This window comes from Cottoperca gobio, chromosome 9 (genome assembly GCF_900634415.1).
Source record: "Cottoperca gobio chromosome 9, fCotGob3.1, whole genome shotgun sequence".
Classification (NCBI taxonomy): Eukaryota; Metazoa; Chordata; class Actinopteri; order Perciformes; family Bovichtidae; genus Cottoperca; species Cottoperca gobio.
Genome location: NC_041363.1, coordinates 5,880,254 through 5,902,916, shown reverse-complemented (window position 1 = coordinate 5,902,916; position 22,663 = coordinate 5,880,254). Strand labels below are relative to the sequence as shown.

The following is a 22,663-nucleotide window of genomic DNA, read 5'->3' as shown; positions in this document are numbered from 1 at the left end:
ATAAGTTAGTCCTAATTTAAATATACAGCAGTCCACTGTGGCTGACTATACCTTGTCTATGTGTTTTTATTTTATTTGATAGTTCTTGTGTACAGAATTTGTAAAGTTGAGACTTGTAAAAGAATATTGGGGAAAACCGGGAGACGATTCGGGTTTTGTTGATATATAGAAGCCTTGTCTGGATTTTGTTCACAAGTAAAGAAGGTACTGCATCCTTCTGACGAGAACTTATAGAAATGTAAAGAGAGCATATGAAGGATTTAAAAAAGGAAATAATGGCGACTACTTTTCAAGGTGAAGATATATACGTAAATATTCTATTTTGCAAGAAGAAAAAAAAAGATTCTGGCAGTTTTGCCATCCTATCAATCATCTACTTCTCGCTGCAATAATTACGTCCAATAAAAGATGGACTGCTTTCGAACAATCAAACCAGAAACAACCAATCGGAAACTAGGACCTCCCTATAAACCCCACCTCTTCCCACATTCCCCTCACCCTGCCACCGTATCTCTCGTGTATTCGGTCGTGAGACTTCAGCAGACAGACGTGGATAGAAATTCCACCAAAAAAACAAAATTAATTTACAACTTTCCAATCTTAAAGAAAACCTGTGTGAGTGCTTTATGCTCTCATCCCATCACTATTTGCACAATTCAGTGTGTGGATGTCAATCACTCCAGGCTGTGAATACGAAGGACCCTTTTCTCTAAAGAGCAATAACTTGCCTTTCTGATCCTTCTTCTCTCCTTTCCTCCTCTTCCTATTTCCAGCTGTTCAGAACAGGGTAGCAGTTTAAAATGAAATGCACTATATTTGACTCTTGATCATTAATTATGTCGAACAATCATCTCTATGGATGGTACTTATTCCACCGCAGAATCTGCAGTGTTTTTATTGTGATCTGGGGTTAGGACGTAACACAGAGCACTGACCGAAAGATGTGAAGCAACGCAGGTTCGCCTCCGATGATCTTTAACACTTTTAAAGCTGCAATATTACCTTGACGATTCACACAGAAAGCTGTGATAGACAATCACTTTTTTTGCTTTTTTGTTAGTCATTCCATAAATATTAGCACTTACAGATTCATTTCTTGTTGCTTTTTATACATTAATGTTACGTTGACTAGCATTTGACCACTGTGTAAAATGACACTGCTTTTACTATATTCTTCATCTGTCACTGAGCTAGGACAAATCTCCAAAGACAGCATTTAGACTTTTACCTTACCTTAAATTACTACGATTAGTGGAATCTGATCTGGTGGTATTTATGCACTAAAAGATCTTTGTTTTCTGTTGTTTGCAAATGTTCATTGCACAGTGGCCAAATCTTCGACGTGCTGTAAGCACGGACACAATCAGACTAGTTATGCATTCGTTAACATTAAAAACACTCGAACGTTACCATTTGTATCCTTACATGTCAACCTGACAATGTCGACAGCATGGGGAACGAGCGTCAATGTTAAACATTAGTGATCTGATCCAATCACAGGATCCGTCCTCCGACCCCTGACCCGACCCCAGATCAGAGGCCAGTGACTCTTCAGACAATCACTTGCTCATCAAGGCTCGATGCGCTACACGGCATCTCTCAGGGAGCAGCTCTTTTTCTGTCTTTGCATTAAAAGAGGGTTTAATATTTTTGCAAATTTACTAACAACAATTAATGTAATTATAAAATAATAACTTTTTAGGTTAAAAATGGCGTACGCCGCCAACGTATGCTGGCAATGGAATCTGCCCAGACAAGGCTTTGATAAGTGTGTGTCTGTGTGTATGTGTGTATAGAGCATGAATTCACTGTCCAGATCTCTGTTAGAGCCCAGACTACATATGACAAGAATTGTTACGTAGCAAATGAAGAATAACAAAAAAAAAAATGTATGTCGGTGTGCTCTTGTCACCACTGTACTCATGTTTACTGCTTATTTTGCTGCTTTTGGGACATTGAGGGAAGTCCACTGGTAAGCTGTGAATCAAGCGCCATCACAACACCCCTGGGACAGTGAATTCCAACTCAAAATGAAGTTTTTGTGTATGATGCTATTATTTTCCCTTGTTAGACTGTGAATCAGAGGGGTGGGACGGGGTTATGAGAGGGGATGTGCTGGCAAGAACGAGTGGCAACGCAACACTGTAAGTAAGATACTGTAGCAATAAGAACTGGAGGCATTTACTACTGTCATGTTTGCATTGTAAGATTATTTTTTATTTTATTACTATTTACTATTATTATTGTTCTTATTATGACTACTATTCTTCTATTACTATTAGCCTATTGTTGTTCTGTTCTATTTGCATGACGTTTCATTGCAATGAAACATTTGGGGCTTATTTGTGTTTTCTCTTCTCCTGATATTGGGAGTTTCGTGGGAGGGGTTACCGGCAAGGTGGGCGATGGGCTCGGGGCAAATTCCACGTCAATTCAGTCAGTTCAAAGCAAACTCCTTTCACAAGCTGGAAGAACTTTTAAATAAAATGCTCTTATTTATACACAACCGATTTAAACTTTGCAACTTTGTTTTGTTCGAATTGAAATGTTGTTTTTCTTCTCAACCTCTGAATGTTGGTAGAGTTTGTATAATCAGTCAGTGAATGGTCCTTTCTGAACTGGCCTTATTGAACCGGATCAGAGACCCTTAACCTGCGGCGGGCGGGCGGGCGGGCGGGAGGGAACTATGTGGGTGGGGGGGTAATCTATTCTGAATGTTATGGAGTAGCCTGTTCAGTGTGAGGGGCTGAACGCATCATGCGCCTTTACCACTCCATCAACACAGAATGACATCGCCGATCGCACAATAAAAGTAGCCGTCATTCTACATGACGGCTCCGACAAATCGCGCAGACATTTTTAATACACTTGGTTTGAAATACATTTCTTACACTTAGTCAAATACACTCCACCCCCAAACCTCCTCCTCCCTTTCCTGAGAAAACCTGTGTGAGCGTGTGTGTGAGCGTGTGTGTGAGCGTGTGTGTGAGCGTGTGTGTGTGTGTGTGTGTGTGTGTGAGAGGGAGAGACAGAGAGAATGAGATGTTTGCTCTACCAATGCTTTGTAAACTTTCTTGATGCATTACCCATGCGTGCAATTGGAGTAGTGTTGAAAATTGTTAATTTATTGTTTAGAATGTCTTTGCATCCCAGCAAGAGCAAATAAAACAAAATGTAGCAATCTGTAACCGAAACCTAAAAGGTGCTTAGGCTACAGAGACTCTTTTACACAGGACTAACAAAACAAAACAAAAAAAAAATACAATAAACTGAGACTTTTGTTTTTTTGTTTTCAAAGTGCCATAGCTAGTGAGGAGAGGAAGGATTGGCAGGGGGGCGTAGATGCTTTACTACGTGAATTTACTTGAGAAACCAATCAAAAAAGGGGAACTCCAAGGAAAATGTGTATTTGATTACACTGACAAACAGTTTTTACATTTTATGCTTTTTTCATTTGGTGAGAGGGGGCTCTGCGGGACTCTGAACTCTGACTCGACTATAAATCCATCAGCTCTACTGTAGAGTTTTTTATTTTCACATGAGAATGAAAGAGTGTCCGTGCGTGCGTGCGTTTGCATTAAGAGCCACAAACACCCACATGTGATGGATCAGCGTGTGTTGAAGTTCAGAGTTACGCAGGGCCCTTACTGTGTCCTCCTTTGAGATGTATATACAATGTGAAGGTCTGAAGTGATTTTTGTTAAATTCTATATTTTATCGCTTTTGTAGACATTTTGTTGTGGGAAGAAAAAAAAATAAAAGAAATTTTATGGGTGCATTTCTGTCTCGTTTTTCTGTCTCACACACATCGTCTTATTTTAGCCAAACATGGAACAATTGTATCCTTGTTAAATGTGTAAATGTTATTGCCATTGTCTCAATATCAAAATATTTATAGACAAAGTACAAAAATATTCATTTAGACTTTTGTGAAAATAGTACGTTATTACTGTATTTCCTATTATGATTCATGAGATGCACCTTAAAGATATCAACCCTTTAATCTAAGAATAATCCCCAACACTCAGACATGTACATGTGTTTTCCCTGTCCCTACTTCCTGGGTCAAAGTTTACATCCTGATTTCATCGTCTTCCTGTTCTTCTCTCCCCGACGTCGGCTCTGCCTCGCCGCTGTTCTCGCAGCTGTCCGGACACTTCCTTAAATCTGAACAACAGAAACATCAGTTAGCGACACGTCGCTGCAATAACACAAGTCATTACCACAAGAAAGAGAATACTGGCAGGCCTGGGAGGAAGTCCACACATCCAGCATGAATAATTTGGTTTGATTTGTTGGAGAAATCTTGGAGAGGACACAAGAAGAGGAAGAGGAAACACAACACACCTTTGAAATATCAAAACAACTGTGTCTGAATGTTTGTGTCTGTGTGTTTGTTTGCCGGGCTTGTTTGTTTTTGAGCACAGTTTCTTTCTGAGCAGTTATCCTCTAGATGCCGGTATCGTGCCTACCCAGAGACGTTAATTAATAGCTAATCAAAGCTAATGTCTCAGCAGCACATCGCCAGCACAAAGACATGATTAATATGTAATCAAAGGCCGTGGAGCACAACGCACAAAGCAGGGCCCACCCCCATGCCTCAAACACTACTGTTGTTATAGAAATAAACGAACACTCGCGGCTTAATTAGCTGGCTGTGGGTGTGTGTTGTCTTCATTTGAAGTTGTTGGGGATTTATCTCAGAGCCAACGTTGGCCTCCAGAGTGACGACACAGAGGTGACATACGAATACATGCATATACACACGTGCACAAGAAAAGATGACAAAAGAAATCCTTTGTATACTTTAAGGAGCGCAAAACACATATTGGTTTAGAAAGAAAATACACACGTTCTCTCTCTCTGACACACACACACACACACACTCAGCAATACTGAACATTTCTAACCTGCGAGGCCCAGTCTGCGGCAGCAGGCACCGCAAGAGTGTTTCTGCAGGAAACCGCTGATGGCAGCATCTCCGAGGTTATCTGGACCGAAAAGCATCTCATCCCTGCTACCGCTGCAACGGGGTCAGAAACAGGTTGTGTCTGTTTTAGCAGAATTTAAATGTATTTGAGATCATTTCAAGATTTAAAACCAGAAGGCAAAGGTGTTGATAACCTTGATATGTTGCCGGTTACTCTACCTTTGATCATCTGCCATAATGACTGTTGGATCGGTCAGCTCTTCTCCTACTCCTGTCGAGAAAAGTACAAATAAATAAATACAGACGGACAGATACAAACTCAACGACTCACATGTGTACACGAGTTTAAACAATTGTCGCTGTGCAGCTGATTCCCTTTAAAGATATTTTAAAAGGATTCATTACCTTAAACCGCTTCTTTTCAAATGAATTTATAGAATGCATACATTTCCCTGTGCGTGTGTGTGTGTGTGTGTGTGTGTGTGTGTGTGTGTGTGTGTGTGTGTGTGTGTGTGTGTTAGGGATGCTATTTAGTCTTTTTCTTTTCTTTTTTTTCTGATTGCATTGATGGAGTGTTGGTAATTAGCAATGTAAGTGTGTGTGTGCGTGTGTGTGTGTGTGTGTGTGTGTGTGTGTGTGTGTGTGTGTGTGCGTGTGTGTGTGTGTGTGTGTGTGTGTGTGTGTAATTTTATTCTATATATTTATTATTCTGCATTTTGTATTAAAGAAAATCTTAGAATGTACTTTTTTATTATTGTTGTCAAATTTAAAAATGTGTCTTAATCTCATTAATTAATACATCTCACATGTGTAGATAACATGCCACACACACACACACACACACACACACACACACACACACACACACACACACACACACACACACACACTCTAAAGAAAACCTACCTTGTATATCGAGTACCAGTAGCTCCCTGCATGAGTACTCAAATGTCCAGTGGGAGAACGCCAGCAGCATTTCTTCCAGTAAACAGCAGGGGATGATCTCCTCTCCTGTGTTGTTGTTGTACTTCCTGAAGTCACCGGTCATGTTCCTCTCAATAGTCAACCACTGGCCGTTCGAGTGCCAGAGGACCAGTGCTACATCTAGAAATCTGGTGGGGAGGAAAGACAATCAGTACACACACAGACACACACAGACGCATATACAACAGAGAACACACACCTTGGTGAGTGGTGCATATCGTTAGGTTTGACCTCGTTGAACACCTGCATCATCTTCTGGGCGGCTCTCTGCTGCTGGATCTCCTTCAGGGATATAAAACAGAGGCTGGTCATAAAGTTAAAGTGACAGGGAGTCTCAAAGTCTCAAAGTCTGAGACTGCGGGCATCCCCTCAGACAAAGCTTGGGAAAAGGCGCCCCGCTCATTTCACATAACTTCAGACTACAACAAATACATACAATACAAGGTCTGTGCTACGGGATTTATTAGTTTCTGACTCCCCCAAACTATTGTATTTCTGAACAAAATCACACACATGTAGCCTATTATGTGGGAGTTTCTTTTGATAACTAATGTACTTTACTTTACTGTACTTACCCTTAAACAAAGCAGCAGTGCCGTGCTACCAGGGAAGTGCCTCTGCCAGGCACGAACCACCTCAGGCCTGAAGGCTTTGACCACGTATACCACACCAGGTCTGAGCACGTCACATTCTGCCCAGGTACACAGCACCCTGCAGCCCCGGCGGAGACCATCATCCAGAGAGCCCTCTTCACTGGAGAGGGGCTGCAGCAGGGCAGACAGGCCGCGTGACGACCAGGACGAGATTGTGTCGGATTCAGCGTCTGCATCAGAGGGCACTTCTTCCAGAGAGTAGATGCTCACCTCTTCACCTCCTGCAGAGAACAAAAGGGGAATAAAATGCATGAAAAGAGATGCAAATCAATCAGTAATAAATGGTAATAAACAAGACACCACTGTGTCACCAAAAAGGTTACCCAGAATGGAGACAGGAGTGAAGGGAATAGTGTGAGCCAGTCTCATCAGATTGTTTCTCTCCATCGCTGTTAACACGCAAACACAACATGTTCAAAACTACTATGAGCTAAAAACACAAGTAGTACTCATGGACTCCCAGAAAAACTGATGTAAATCCAACTTACTTTTCTGCTTACTATCTTAGGAAGAGCTTAATACCTGAATAGTGCGGATACAAATTGTCCGTGGACTGGAATGAGCAGCTCTTCGCTGCAGAAAGCAACACAAAGGGAAATGAAAATACAAAAAAAGCTAAATCTATAGATTCTATAGGAAATGCATACAAACTGAATGTTCAAGGGCAATACCTTCAAGGGCAATCCCACTCTGTAGACTGCAACAAAGACACAAAGAAAAGCACTTGATGTAATTACTACGATCTTCAAGTGTTTTGAAATGAATGGGTGTGATGGCAGGACGACAGAAAGGCAGACGTACGATGACCTGTGGCTCATGGATCTGGCCCAGCTGTTCCAGGCTGAATGAGTGGAGCTCCACACATCCTGAAGGCCGATGCAAAGGTAATCAGACCGACCTCACTGACATATTATACACTCAATATATCTTATAGTGCTTCCACAATTACTGCAGTATGTTGCCACAGATTTACCTGATGGGAGAAGACTTGCTTCTGCAACAAATCCATAGGTTCAAAATCTGAAACAATATTGATATTTTTAAGATATAAATCTGCGTAACTCCTTGTCTCTTTATTTAAACCCTGCGTTGATTACATGATACATTCAGAGAGGCCTTACTAATATGTGCTTGATTTAAATAGGACTGTGGATGCTTACTGAGCTGACTGAGGCTGGTTGAAGCCGACCAACATGTCGATTCTCCTCTTAATCTTCGGCCTCTTCTCCAGCAGGCATCAGACATATGGGGCTGCGTGGTGAGATATGTTCGCCAAGAAGTAAAGAGTCACAGAATAAAAAAACTAAACAATCAGCAGGGTTTTATGATCCATGCAATATTGCCGTGAACATCTTACAGTGTCTGGACCGCTCTCTTGTATCTTCACGGTCTTCCTGTTCTGGTTTTTGCCTCTGGAGTCTAATACTTGAGTGAAATCAGAGGACTTGGACCATTCTGCAGAAACAGAAGCAAAGGATCTGTTAGTAAACATAAAGCCCACCCAGACTCTTTAATCTTCTATCATATGCAGGGACAGACATGGCTACTACTTTAGCAAAGAAAATGATTAACATTTACCGCGTGCTTAACGTGACGATTAACGATCTAACGCTTGTTCTTTTGTTTTTAAAATGTCCACTTACAAACTACAACGTTACCTCTGCTCCTGCTGCATCGTAGCGATGTGTCCTCCCTGAAACTGCTCTCATCAGACAGCGTGTCTTCGTTCATCGGTTCGTGAAGAGAAGGAAAGGATCCCCTCATTGGACTCAGAGGTGCACCTGAGAAAGTCATATTCTCCACGCTGGAGGACAGAGACCTGCAGAAGCCGTAGGGACGGTCTCTGGACAGACACGCCCACCGGGGAGATTTCACGGGTCTCCCCCATTGGCTTGAAGGTCTTGACTGAGAACTTGGTTGGCTATCATCCTGAGAAAAGGCGGGATTTACCAAACCCTCAGAGATGTCTCGAGGGTCAGACAGAAGAACAGCATTGCTAGAGGTTATGGATACTTCCATATTAGACAGCTGTTTGTGTGTCCTTTCCTTGTCTTGCTCTTCCTCCTCCTCCTCCTCTTCCATGGAAGTTTCCTTCTGACTGGGATACAGGTATGGGTCACATGTCCAGAGTTTGTGATGTGGTGACTCCAAGCCTCTGGGAGAGTAAGGAGACCCGCAGCGTGACGGTCCACAGGACTCACCGTGTGTCTGATCCCTCAAGCCACCGAGATGAACTCGAGACGCAGGTCTAGAAGCTCCCAGGCTGCTCTCAGTCGGGATGTCAGCAGGAGCAGACTGTGAGTCCTAAGTGATAACAAATACTTGTTAATGGGTGCTATGTTAAAGGAATACTTCACCCACAAAATGACCTGGTGCCTTGCTCAAGGGCACCACTGCAGGGCAGGAGGTGAACTGGGACCTCTCCAAGTAGCGGTCACACTGCATTTTATTTAGGTCGGTGACTTGAACCATCAACCCTACGGCTCACAGTCCAAGCCCCTCCTGACTGAGACACTGCCGGACATCAAACTCTCATCATCTCTCACACAACTCGTGCAGTATAATCCAAGTTTTGCTGATTTACTTCAATTCATCAAAACTTCTCTCTGTTTTTGTATTTTTCGTGGAGGCATGCGAGTAAAGAAAAGGTAACAAGGTAATTGATATATGAACTAATTACTTAGTCATTAGTTATGTGGTAGTTTCATTGTTATAAAGCTGAGTGCTAGGTTACACATCTGCTCATTTTCTTTCACTTCCTACAACAGTTGAAATGACTACAGTATGTACCTCCTTTGCTCCTTCTTCTCCCTCCTCACTGTGTCCTTGTCTTCCTCCCGAGCTCCCAATAGCTCCAACATTGCACTTCCTGCGATGCCAGTCTACTCGCCACCAGAGCAGCGCCCTTCACCAAAGAAGGCGGGGTACTTACACACGACTTGGGCATCAACCGCCGCATATTAAGTACATCACAGTCTGCTCCACTTCTGTGCGGGAGGGTCCAGCTGTGAGGGAGCATGTGCCGGGACGATGTGATGGCTCGACATTGAGCCAGGCGTGCCTCCTCCTGGTGCAGGCTGTCAGAAGCAGAGAGCAGAGTGAGGGTGTCCACAGCCAGCGCAGAAAGGTCCTGGAGTTGACCCAGCTGACAGTCCAGCTCCGACAGGCTGTCCTGAATGAAGATGACCTTCTCTGAGACCTCCCCCACCATCATGCACATCTCCTCGGCTCTAGTAGAACAAAAAAACGATAACACCTCTAAAAATAAAGCGTGGAAAAAGTGAAGCCTGTGTTAGTAGGACAGGAAATCATACCTGCGAAATTGGTTATCTATGGAAATATATTGACATTTTGGGTGTTATAGTGGGAAGAAGTGTTGGTTTTGGCGTTGGACACTGATGTGTGACCCCCCCTACTTACTATTAAAAACTATAACCACCCTCCTGCACTCCTGGTTTATAGAAATCAATTAGAATATCAATCAAACCTCTCAGCTGTGGCTCGGATCCTGTTCCTTTGACAGCTGTGGAGATCTTCACTCTTCTCGTGGAAGTAGGCCGTTACACATTTCTCCTCAAACTCATGGAGCTTCTTATGATCCTCGTGGCCGAGGGAGAGCTCTGGTAAAGACGGGTAAGACAGGAGAAGTGACCTAATATGAAACATGCTCTGAACTGACTCGTGTGTATTAAGTTGTATATCCGCACTGCGGTACTCACTAAGTCCAGAGCCTCTCTCCTCCCGTTCAGCGTCTCCACAAAGTCTCCTGTAGACGGCTCTCAAACCTAAGGTCACGTGACTAAGGAGGATAAGAGGCGGAGGCAGCCACGGCCTCTCCTGATAGGTCATTATGTAGCGATAGCGGTTGTACTTCCACAGCTTATTGGACGTTGATGCCATGTCAAAGTAGATGTTGCTGTTATTGAGAAGAAAATGTTCATTTAAACCAGAGTACTCTTTATCGGGGGTCCTGCGCTGTAAAAATGACATTTGGATGAACGTACTTGAAAAATGCAATGAGAATGTTGACCATGATGATATACTGGAAGAACATATACACAGCCTGGAGGAAGGCGGTGAGAAAGGCAGCAGGAGGACACGGAAGACCGTCGTCACACGCTGTGAACACACACAAGCACAATGTTAAATGTCATCGGTCTTTTACATCTTGTTAATATGACTTTTTTATGTTGTATACTCGTCCAAAAATGAATCCTCTTAATAGTCCTAATAGCACCAACCAGGGCCAACTTCGAATGACGTGTTTACAAAGTGACAAATCCTACTCATTGTGCTTTTAATTCTAAATGTTAATCCAGGCTTTGGAATATAATGTGCAGGACTGACATATGGCACAGACGTTCAACTAAAAAAAGAAAAAACGAGACATTTGTAATTGCTTTACAATAATAATAACGTTTGCTTTATAATCCCTTCGAGTAAGCATCACTTGAAATGAGGTGGCACTGACTGAATGACCTGATTTCTGTGTGTGTGTGTGTGTGTGTGTGTGTGTGTGTGTGTGTGTGTGTGTGTGTGTGTGTGTCCTCAAGTCTTTGCAGCAATCTGACATTAAGCATCTCCACTAACAAACTCAAGGCAACACCAAAGTCATCAGGGTTACTGGTTTGAATCAGTCATCAATGAGTATTTAGTGTTTTCTATTGAACGACCTACGATCTATCTCCGTTGCGTAGACCTCTCCGTAGATCATCCAGTATGGCTGGAAGACTATGTCTCGAGCCAGGCTCCAGGACGGCTCCTCGTTTGGTGACAGGATGGCCTTCCTGGACACCCCGAAGCTCAGCAGCACTATTGCCATCATCACCACGATGAAGAACATGTTTCTGGTCTGAGAGAGGAGAGGAGAGGAGAGGAGAGGAGAGGAGAGGAGAGAGGAGAGGAGAGGAGAGGAGAGAGGAGAGAGGAGAGAGGAGAGAGGAGAGAGGAGAGAGAGGAGAGGAGAGGAGAGAGGAGAGGAGAGAGGAGAGGAGAGAGGGGAGAAGAGAGGAGAGAGGAGAGAGGAGAGAGGAGAGGGGAGAGGAGAGAGGAGAGAGAAGAGAGGAGAGAGGAGAGAGGAGAGAGGAGAGAGGAGAGGAGAGAGGAGAGAGGAGAGAGGAGAGAGGAGAGAGGAGAGAGGAGAGAGGAGAGAGGAGAGAGGAGAGAGGAGAGAGGAGAGGAGAGAGGGAGAGGGGAGAGAGGAGAGAGGAGAGGGAGAGAGGAGAGAGGAGAGAGGAGAGAGGAGAGAGAGGAGAGAGGAGAGGAGAGGAGAGGAGAGAGGAGAGGAGAGAGGAGAGGAGAGGAGAGGGAGAGGGGAGAGGGAGAGAGGAGAGAGGAGAGAGAGGAGAGAGGAGAGAGGAGAGAGGGGTGACAACTAAAGTATATCTCCACTTCCTTCCTCCACAACAAGTAGTGCACAGTCTCTACCCACCATCTTAGTGATCATGGTGAGGTAAGGGCCGGCATACTGATTGACAGCCAGCAGATCCATCACCCTGACGAACCAGAAGATGATGTCCAGACAGTAACTGATGCGTCCTGCCGTCCGGTACGGAGTAGCCTGCCAACGCAGAGCCAATCCAGCCAGGAAGAGGAGGATGGCAACAAAATCTGATACGTTCCAGTACTCTGAGAACCAAATCTTCAGCTTCTGGCTCAGCTTCCTCGGCTCAGACATTAGTACCTAAATGAAGAGGTAAATATTTAGATATTCTTTTGTTATGTAGTATTAGGGCATGTGTCCATGTGTCGCTTTTCTCTGGCAGACATTATTATCTATTTGGGCTACTCTCTATGTGTTTGATATTGTTTTTGCAACATGAGCAATAACTGGAGGATTGCCTGGAAAGCAGCGACAGTGACGACATCAGCGCCTTTCGGAAAAGTTCAGAGATTTTCAACTAGAAGCCGCAGAAAAGTTAGAGAAGCTGGGTGCAGTGTTTTTCTATAGTCGACCACATAAACTCTCTCCTCATTAGGAACAATTGAAAAACGACGCTGCCGCTCAGAACAAAACGCTATAATGGACACTCAGCCTTAAGCTGTGTTCCTCTATCAACCACGATACTGATGCATTGTGTTATGGACTAATTACTTTTATGTTGTCTTCAATATGACACTTTCTATGCCCTTTGTAGGAATCACAAATGCACACGCCAATGCCCCGATACAGTTACAGCATTTCAAAGGAGAGAAGAGAAAATGTCTCTCTCCTGGCTCTCGCACCTCTCGGGTTTTCTCCACTGCAGTGGACAAGATGTACGCTATCACCAGCCACTCCTGAGCACTGGGCTGATCCCCCATTTTCACCAGGATGACGTAGGAGAATAACATCAGGAAGGCCAAGTAGGACATCTAAAGTGGAAACAGAGACAAGAAGGGGGAAGAAAACCAGATGATGAGACTAGAAAGATATACATTAGATAACATGCATGCTGCATTAAAGACATGTAATGTTTTCAGAAGCAGAAATATTTCAAATGTATCCACAAGTTTAACAACCGCTTACTGTGTGAAACCAGAACTTGACGACAGGAGCTGTGTAGAATTCATAAAGTCTGGTGATCCAGGACAGACACTGCACGTTGATGGAGGACACAGTTTCTGACACAGGACCGAAATATCTTTTATGGAACGGCAGGCCTCGCTCTGCGTCCTGACTGCCCTGTGAGACGAGAGGAGAGTAAAGGAGGAGAAGAGAAATTACAATACTTTTAGGATTAGGATTCCGGTTCTACTTTCAAAACAGTGCCGGTGCACTTCTGGCACTTTACCGGGTGATCGGTTCCCTCGTGGGCTGGTGATGACTTCACAGACTCAAGCCCAAACATCATTGCTTCATGGGACTGCGGTACATGGCACATTTCAGCTTTGCTTTTAAATTCTAGCAGCAAGATGGCCGGCGGCAGAAGAAGGCTCAAAATGATCTAGAAGAAAGAGATAACAACTGTGTCATGCGATCGTAATGAATTATGTTCAATACCTCCCCCAAAGATGCTGTGTTTTCAGCTTGGTTTGTGTGTCAGGCAGGTTTGTTAACATTGTGAGGGAGGGCAGCCGAGGAGCCAGGAATGCAGCGTTGGCCTTGGCTATTTATGTTTATGTATATCTTTGTTATCACGCCTAACATCAAAGACTTTACAAGAGGAATAAAATGAACTGGTTTATCTGACGACTCTCGCAATGTTTACAACGTTTACCTTCAGAAAGGAGTTTTTTCTCATGTTGAGCGGACCCGTCCAGAGGTCTGTGAGGAGGGTCTGAGTGCAGGAGTGCGAGACGAACGGTCTATGACATGAGGAGACGGCCATTTGCAGACAGGTGAAGTGGCTCCATGCCTCCATCTCTGAAGTCAACAGCTTCATGGCCATCTGCTCGTTCTGACGAAATGCACAGTCTAACATGTCCACCGCCAGCTGACCGAACTCTCTAACACACAGACAGGAGAGACATGATCACGTTTTATATATATATATATATATATATATATATATATATAAACATACAATGTTTGTCCAAATTACTGATCGGGTCTGTAATCATGCTACAGCAAAGATTTATTTAGTTGCAACTGGCCCCATAGGCTGACTACTGACAACACACACACACACACACACACACTCACAGAGAATATGTTTTGAATCGCTCAGAAATGTTGTCGTCCATGCTGCTCTGCCGCGCCTCACAGGCCATGGAGCGGTAAAGCTTACAGGCCACTGCAGCACGTGCCAGCGCTTCCTCGCTGTGCTGCCACAGGAACAGTGCCATCTGCTGACGCTGCTGCAGCACGGCCCACACGAACACATCGTTAAAGTTGAAGGCAATGAGCAGTGGAGCATCATCAAGGTCGGGGCTCGAGGTGCTCTCTCGAGCGCTCCCGGGTGACACATCGTGCTCCTAGATGGAAACGTTAGAAGTATCGACAAAGAATCGACGAGGGGAAAGGAGAGACGCCATAAGTGAAGAAAGGGAGGCAGAAAGGCACAAATAAATAAAATAAACGTAATGCGTCCGGCCCCGGCTGTGGCCGACAGGAAGGGATAAAAAAACACATAATGTATAAATGTAAATAGTTTTAATTCTGAGTGGGTTTGAATGACTTAAAGAGACTCTTTGTTTAACAGTACGCAACACACTGAAAGAGATTCCCCACCAACCTTGGGTCTGTAGGGCTGAGCTGTTCTGAAGAATTGCTGGTCCTGGAGGGTCCTGCCCTTTGTAGAGGTTTGTGTTAATAGCCGTCTCTGTTTAGACAAGTAGGTGGAGCTGCCCCGTCTACCCTCCTAAACACACGTTCGAGCAACAATGACGAGAGAGCAATATTTGTGAGAAAGGTCAAGCTAAATGTATATAAAAAAATAAATAAACACAAGAAAAGAAGTCAGAACATATTTGTCATTAAGAGTTCTATCGACCACAATGCTCACTTTGTCCTGCAGGCGGCTGTAGGCAGCTCGGAAGTGTTTCCGTGTGTAAGTGCTGCGATACGCTCCTCCTATGAGGTACTCGATCACCAGGCCTATGTCGATGAGAGAGAGACGGTGACCTAAGGGGAGAGAAGTCTACTCACACACACACACACACACACACACACAGTGAACATGTATGCTGTATGTCTGAGTCAACAGTGCTGTGTGTCCTGTCATTTAATATTCATGTGATTATAGGCTTTTTGTCATTTTCATTCCTCACCTGTTTGGCATCTTCAATAAGGTGGTGCATGAAACGGTCCGTCTGTGGCTGTGAAGACAAACGTGCATTATTATGCAGAGGAAACAGACGTGTAAACAGAAAATATCATCTAACAAATCAGAGTAAGAAGATCTACTGGTTACTTTTTAACACAGTTGCATATTGCATACATAGTAGCAGCCCTGGGATCCTTATCTCCTTTCTTAGGGGGGACTTATTATCCCAGAGTTATGAATAAATAAACAGCCTTTAATACACAAAAGATAAAGGCAGTGTGGAGAAAGCACAAGTGAGAGTGTACTGATGACAAAGAGCCGTGTGATCTCAAAAGCATCCGAAAACAACAACTGGGAAAACACCCCGAATGCAATTGACCAGGAAACGCAGAGATTACTTTTGCAAAACACTTACAGTGTATTATTGTGATTTCAATCAAAGCTACAGTTTTGGTATTTGTGCTTCAAGAGTCACAAATAAAAGAACTGCATCGTCTTCTGTTTGTATAGCAAAGTGCAAGCCAAGGGGAAACAGAAGCGTAAACAGTACAACAAGACAAACACAAGCACCGTGGGGTGAAAGTATTTTCTTTTTGTTGTTTTAATGTTGTGTTTCTATTCATGACCAATGAGATATGTAAATTTAGATTATAATAACCGTGTTATAAAGCTCCTCGAGGCGACCCACAGTAAGGAAGCGGTTCATGGTCATGCCGTTGTCAATCAGCAGTTTGACAAAACTGACCCGGTCCATCACCAGAGCGTCCAGCATGGCCTGCTCCAAGGAACCCACCTACATGCAGCATTATATTATTAGGATTAAACAACAACTGTGAAGATTTTGAGAATGGACAATATTCCTTGTGTGCAATAATAGCATATAATTACACCACGGTAGTGAGTCAGTGTCACCTGCCAATGCTGTCCGTACACCAGGACTTCTTTCTGTGCAATGTCAGCCCTGTCCCAGGCTAGAGCCATACTCAGCTGCTCTGCAGGACTGGCCTTGGTGCCTGTTCATCATACAGAACAAAAAAGCAAACATATTGTGTTTTGATCCTGATTCTTGGATGGTTGAGTAACTGTAACTGTCAGAACATCTGTTTCTATCTTTTGAGTGGCAGGTCAAATACAGATTGTTCTTCTCCCTGCTCCTCAAATGTAAAGTAAAGTTGTGATTTGATTGTGAAACACTTTTTCTGGAGTTGTGCATCACAAAGAGCGGAACAGGAAAAGCCCAGGTCTAACATTAAGGACTGTAGTTGCATTCAAGTGCAGCAGTAAGTCTTGCCGGTGAGTCGGCCTGCACAATAACAAGCCTTGAACTTCTAAACCTACAAAGACTGCAGCAATTTCAAATGTTATCAATGACACCTGTGGTTTTCCAGGTCAAAGTGTCTGCAGTGAAAACTACATATTTTCACGAACAAGAGGAGAGAGATAAGTACCCTTGAGACTAGTTGTCAAAATGGCTGCATCAGGTGACGTTTGGTCGTCTGACTCCGAGTCAAAGATGGTTATCTGTAGACATATTGAAGTAGTGTGAGTAGTCCATGTGTTGAATCACATTCACATTCCCAAACAGTGTTTCACTTACAGACTCTCTGTGATCCATGCACTGCAGGAGGAGACTGTAGAGCTGCGAGGCTTCTGCTACCTCTACTCCAAACACATCTCCAATCCTGACCAGGAAGTCCTCTTTAATGTCAGCATCCAAATGCCTAAAACAATGGAGTGAATGAGTTATTTTGTTGACATGTCTTCTCATGATCCTTTGTGCATCTTGCATCCATTCATGTTTACATGTTAATGCATATGGCATCATTTTTGGCAAGGGAGTAAGTTTTTGTTTTCTGTATTTTGGAAGTTCAACCTCATCTCTTATAATAAACTGTGTAGCCAAAATACAGACACTCAAACCCTTAAGGACCCCTATAGTGGTCCCCATTGAAACCCATTAGTGTGGGTCCCATGGCCATCACTACATTCTATTATATTAGGCTTTCAATTTAGGGCACTGGCTTCACATTTGTATTTTTTCATATCTTCCATCAGATTGAACCATTTTCCCATGTTTGCCCACATACTCGTTCATTTCCTGGTTTCATGCACAACAAATAAAAAGTGTTTTCCTATAAGGACATCAGAGAAACGTTTTAAAGTGAGACACACAAGTTACACAGTTGCTACATACGGTATCAAACTATAATTGTACTCAATTAGGTAGATCCGTTAGACCTACTAATGTAGGTTCAGTAAGGTAAGCATGCATACCTGTCAACAGCAGTCTGCTTGTGTAAAAAGGCGAGCAGGTCAGCCGCCCTGCCCGATCCCTCGAACACAAACACTGGCACAGGGGGCACATTGCTAACATAGTCCAACACTGTGGACACAACGGCAGGACCCCCCTCCACCACCACACACACCACAGGCACTCCTTGGTTCAGTCCTACAAAGAGGAGAGGGTGCGATAACATCAGTCACATCAAACCCCAGAGCTTTTCTCTCTTCCTGTATATATTGCACAAACACTGACTCACGAGGGTGTATCTTCTGCAGTTGGATGTGTTTTTCCAGTTTCCTCCTGAGGCCTTGTTGGCAGCCATGTTTTCCCAGCGTTCCATCATCCACCAACAGGAAGTGGGAGTGGAAACCATTAAGACAGGCCCTCTTGCTCAAGGGGTTCCCCAGTGGCTGGTACGGCCTGAACACCTGAACCGTGTTGAGAGAAAGTCACGTCAAAAGCCAACCAGGAGTCAATCCTGTTAAAACAGTTCACTGGGATATGTTAGAAATATGTACACAGATGTTAGTTCTCACATCTCTGCCTATAAGGTCCATGTTGTTGTCAATGACTCCCCAAGGTGTGATGCCGACTGCGTTTCTCTTCCTCAGGTTGTGGCCCCCAAATGTTTTCACTGCCTCGCCCACATACTTGGACACCCCTAGAGAGTATAAACAGTATAAATAGAGAATTCAGCTCAATTAAAACAAGCATCAAACACACATTTATGTTGCTAAATAACAATCAAATTCCTCTTTGTGCAACTGCAAACAAAAGCACGCCGTTATGTCCCACATGTTAGACCCCGTTGTTGTTATTGTGTGACTTTGGTGATCCTAACTAATCCTTTAAAACTCCAAAATCTCACAAAAACACAAACAGCGGGAGACGAGCAGCACCCGTGTTCTGCAAGGTAAAATGACTGTTTTTGTCAATGGAGTCTGGTGGCTTTGGCGAAAGCATGGATAAGAGCTCCAGTTCTTCCTCGTAACGTGCTGTCTGACGGCAGAGTAAAGCTCTGAAAATGTTCTAAATATAGCATACACTTAAACTGATTTTTTAAAGTGGCTAAAATATGTTTTCTGCTGCCCACGTCCGCAGCAGTACATTGCTTAGCTACGTGCCATTACTCCTGTATGTTTCTCCAAACTGGGGGTGTGCCGACCGCCATCTACTGACTATGGTTAAGTACCTCATAAAACCACACTTTAAACAATCCAAACTATCCATTTAAACATGCCATGCTGGTTATGTGAGTGCATATCCAGTGTTGTTCACGAGTAATAAATGATATTGACACACAGATCTTACGACAACACCTACCTGTACTAATGCCATCAGTGAGGATCCATGCCCCTGTGCTGACGGCGGCGGTGATCAGCCCTTTGCTGAAGGCCTGCTTGACTTTAAGGGGCAGGGTGAAGTTTTCTGAGCCCCCCTGGACAGTCAGCAGCAGCTTGGGTCTCTCCATCTGCCACTCCCTCAGCATCAGTTGGAGCAGCACCTCTGGCTTTGAGTCCACGGCCACACGAATATACTGGACACAAAACACATGAAACCTTTATGGACTGAGACACTTTTTTCGCTTTTCTCAGGTTCTGCTCGTGTGGCCGTTTGTTGACTTGTTTGAAGTAGATAATATCTCAGATCATAGCAACACAAAGCTTGTTTATACAACAATCCAAAGCCCTGTCTTATTCTCTCCCAGACAAGGATTTACTTTCACTTTTTCAGTAATCTCATGTAGGAAATGGGAGTCGCGTTGTCAACGTTTGGTATGATAATTGAGCAAATAACCAAATTAGAAAAACATATTCTGTACAGTTAGCAGACTCGCAGACCTTGGCCCGGCAGACACGTGTGGCAGTGTCCTGAAAGTCTACCGTCCCATAGGCGTTGGTGGGACTGGCTTTCGTGTGGAGCTCCATGGACCAGTCCTCTTCCAGGTCTTGTCCCGGCCCGGGATGGAGTGAGATTGGGGGAAGAGACTCTTGCCAAGAGTGCTCCCCCATCAGGCGGCCACAACAACATCTGGCCAATGAAAGATTATGAAATTGAGCACAGCAGGTGTATTTTTGTGTCTACACATCATTGACTTACAAACTCAAGGTATGGTTGTAATTCACAGGCACCTGACAGACCTCCACCTGACCTAGTTAAACCAGTTATTCCTCCACATTTCCTGTCTCCTTCCCTTCCTCTTCCTCTCGCTTTGTCCTTGGGTCTACATTTCTATCATTGTTTATTATTGTACACTCCACAAAATTCACACACTTCTTATTTAAGTTATTAACTAACTTCCAAAGCCTATGTTTATTTCTTAATAGCCTGTAGGTTAGCAACAAAATAAAATACCTTACTACTTTCCTTGAGCCAGTGTGTAACACATTAATAATTACATTTCTAAATATGTAATTACATTAAAGACAAAACAGGAAATAAACAAAAAGAGAGCCAGAAGGGGAAATTATGCAATAATTGGTGTGTGTGTGTGTGTGTGTGTGTGTGTGTGTGTGTGTGTGCGTGTGTGTTGGGGGGGTATAGGCACAGACATAAACACACAACTCTTAGATTATACCTGATCAAGTTTTGGCATACTTGACATACGGGAGTGCATCTGTAAGAAACAGGAAATAACACATTATCAAAGAATCCACATGGTCTCTATTCCTGGACGGCAGGGCTGCGTGCCAAATACTTTTGCATCTCAAAAATATTTTTCCATCCACTGCTGAAAATATCATTCTGAGTACTCACTAAACATACCATCATCTGAGAATCATTAAAAAACTTGCACTTTAATAAACCATTTTTAATTTTTTTTTGGAAGCTCATCAATGCAATCACTTTCCAGTTTACCTATGTAGGTCCCGAGATGAAGGGATAAACTTCACACACTCTCTCTTGAAGAAGGTTTCCTCAATCCAAGACTTCCGTGACTAGAATGGGGAGAGAAAAATATTTACTTACATTACATAGATCCTGGAGCAGCTAAGCACTTCTCAACTGCAACTGTTAAACTCATCCTCCAGCAAGAAAACACACTCAGGGAAAAGAATGTAATCAGTGACCTTCTCAATGAAACTCATTGCAGTGCCAGCAGCAGAACTACATGCTGGACCCACCAGGGAACTAACTGCAGGTCCCCTCCCCTCCCTGTCATAGAAACCGGAACTGCTCTCTTAAAAACACTGGCGGGATGTGAGATATAACAGTCAACCTTTTCTTCATGCTTCGCCTGGTCTATCGAGGTCTGTCCTGCCCCTGTAGTCCCAGACAAGTTTAACAATGGCCTTACGGAGTCGAGAATTGTTGGTAGGAAACATACACACATCCCCTTCCTGAGACTGAGATCAGCTGGGAGCTGCGTGGTGGGTTAGACTGCGTAAACACAAAACAGGCTTCTGAAGTGTAGCTCACAGATTCTCATAAAAAAGCTTAAATTGACTCTCAGTGTAATTACTTTATTTATATTGTCTACTGTTTATATGTATTGTATACTAGATTGTATATTGTATATACTGTTTATGCTTATTGTATTATGAGTGATGACAGAATAAAATACTACTGATACTACGACAGATGGCCACATACAGGATGTTAATTATTAAAGAGGTGGGTAAACGTGAGAAATCTCTTATAAGAAGTGTTTAGACAACGTATCGCATTGTATATGACAATTACTTTCACGTTTATAAGAAAGATAATGTATCTATTCACTAACTTATCAGCCCAAATTTAATTTAATAATTACAATTTTTAGAATATTCTGGATTTATGTAGCCGACTTTCTAAATAAACTGTTGAAATAAATATGTTTAATGTAATATTTTATTTTAGATTGAAAATAAAATGCTGTATATCATACAATTATTTATTATTTTTGGAAAATTCCATATTTATAAGTAAACTTTCCTGTACTTTATTAAATAATTGAAACAATATAGCACCATCTTTCCTAATGTTAAAAACAAACAAAGATATTAAGACATGTAAGTTATTAAATGAATATAATGTAATCCATGTAACGCATTTTTTTGTCATTGTTTTATATCGTCTATGCATCGTAGCCTATAATAAAAAAATAATATATATAATATTATACACAAATAAACTCTGAAATGCTGTGGAAGTATAAAGTTTCACAATGTAAACAGATATATATAATAATAATAATAATAATAATAATAATAATAATAATAATAATAATAATAATAATAACTGAGTAACTAGAAGATAAAGGGAGTGACGCTGCTGGTTATCTCCAATTAAAGCTAAACACTAAATTATATTGCGTTACATGTAAACCTACGCTGGAGAATTAATATATCATTTAAATAAAATGAAGTAGAAACCCGAGTAAACTGTTTTTTACTTACGTTAGCATGCATTTAACTAAATCACATCGAAACCTTGCTAACATTAGCTAACTAATAAGTAGCCTAGCGTCTAATAAATAGTTTAATTACTGTCATAAATAACATGAGCTGAGCTATTTGTATGCACCTACTGGAAACAAGCTGGCCTCTTCTATAAGTAGAAGTTATATATATATATATATATATTATAACTTACCATGGTTGTACACGTGAACGTGTAAGAAAGACGTGTGTCATGAGTCTATCTTGAGTCAAATCCCACCACTTTATTTATTATTCCCCCGACAAAGACTGTCCTTTTATCAGCCGCAGGTCCAAAGTGCAGAGAGTATTTCTAAAGCCTTGAGGAGTTCATGACTTCCTCCTTCAAACACATTCAGGACTCTTTCAACAAATGGTGGAGGGACCATTGTGTCCCCCATCCTGCTCCTGCAGAAAGGGAGATGTGATTAGTGAAAGCAGGCAAGGAGGAGGATTAAAAATGAATATTCAAATGACATCTTGTTGTCAGGCCCCCTCACACAAAAAGCAAATTGGAGACTCACAGCATCTGCAAATATACAGCAGCTTCAGAAAGTCTTCAGAACAGGAAATGTCTTTAGAGATCTTTGCACATTTATTAAAAATCAAACACTGTAATCTCTTATTTACGCAAGTATTCAGACTCTTTGCAGTCCAAGTTGTGGCCAGGTGCATCTCAAGGATAATTCATCCTTAAAAAGTGTAGAACTTTATTGACAATTTGA

The 22,663-nt window shown here is 42.7% G+C and overlaps 1 protein-coding gene across 1 annotated transcript; it reads right to left on the bottom strand.

The window, feature by feature from the left end:
* Positions 1-3,461: 3,461 nt before the first annotated feature.
* trpm6 (transient receptor potential cation channel, subfamily M, member 6) lies at positions 3,462-22,335 on the bottom strand. The gene is made up of 41 exons (XM_029438927.1): positions 22,114-22,335; positions 20,398-20,477; positions 20,117-20,155; positions 19,380-19,569; positions 18,862-19,075; positions 18,075-18,199; positions 17,795-17,966; positions 17,529-17,703; positions 16,852-16,975; positions 16,703-16,775; positions 16,167-16,267; positions 15,913-16,047; positions 15,259-15,306; positions 14,994-15,128; positions 14,724-14,849; positions 14,192-14,463; positions 13,767-13,995; positions 13,341-13,493; positions 13,076-13,231; positions 12,793-12,921; positions 11,999-12,250; positions 11,245-11,419; positions 10,572-10,686; positions 10,287-10,483; positions 10,055-10,187; positions 9,470-9,797; positions 9,358-9,432; positions 8,226-8,661; positions 7,925-8,022; positions 7,728-7,818; positions 7,541-7,587; positions 7,369-7,433; positions 7,239-7,264; positions 7,090-7,140; positions 6,891-6,956; positions 6,490-6,788; positions 6,114-6,196; positions 5,837-6,042; positions 5,150-5,201; positions 4,911-5,023; positions 3,462-4,167 (listed from the first exon to the last, which is right to left on the bottom strand). The coding sequence occupies exons 1-41, from the start codon at positions 22,114-22,116 to the stop codon at positions 4,073-4,075; spliced, it is 5,682 nt and encodes a 1,893-aa protein (XP_029294787.1). The 5' UTR covers positions 22,117-22,335; the 3' UTR covers positions 3,462-4,072.
* Between the last annotated feature and the right edge of the window lie 328 nt (positions 22,336-22,663).

Coding starts and splice junctions, on each gene's coding strand:
- trpm6 (XM_029438927.1), bottom strand. Junction 12,251..12,792: donor CAGTGGAGAAAACCCGAGAG/GTGCGAGAGCCA, acceptor CTCTTCATTTAG/GTACTAATGTCTGAGCCGAG. Junction 11,420..11,998: donor TCACCATGATCACTAAGATG/GTGGGTAGAGAC, acceptor CTCCTCTCTCAG/ACCAGAAACATGTTCTTCAT.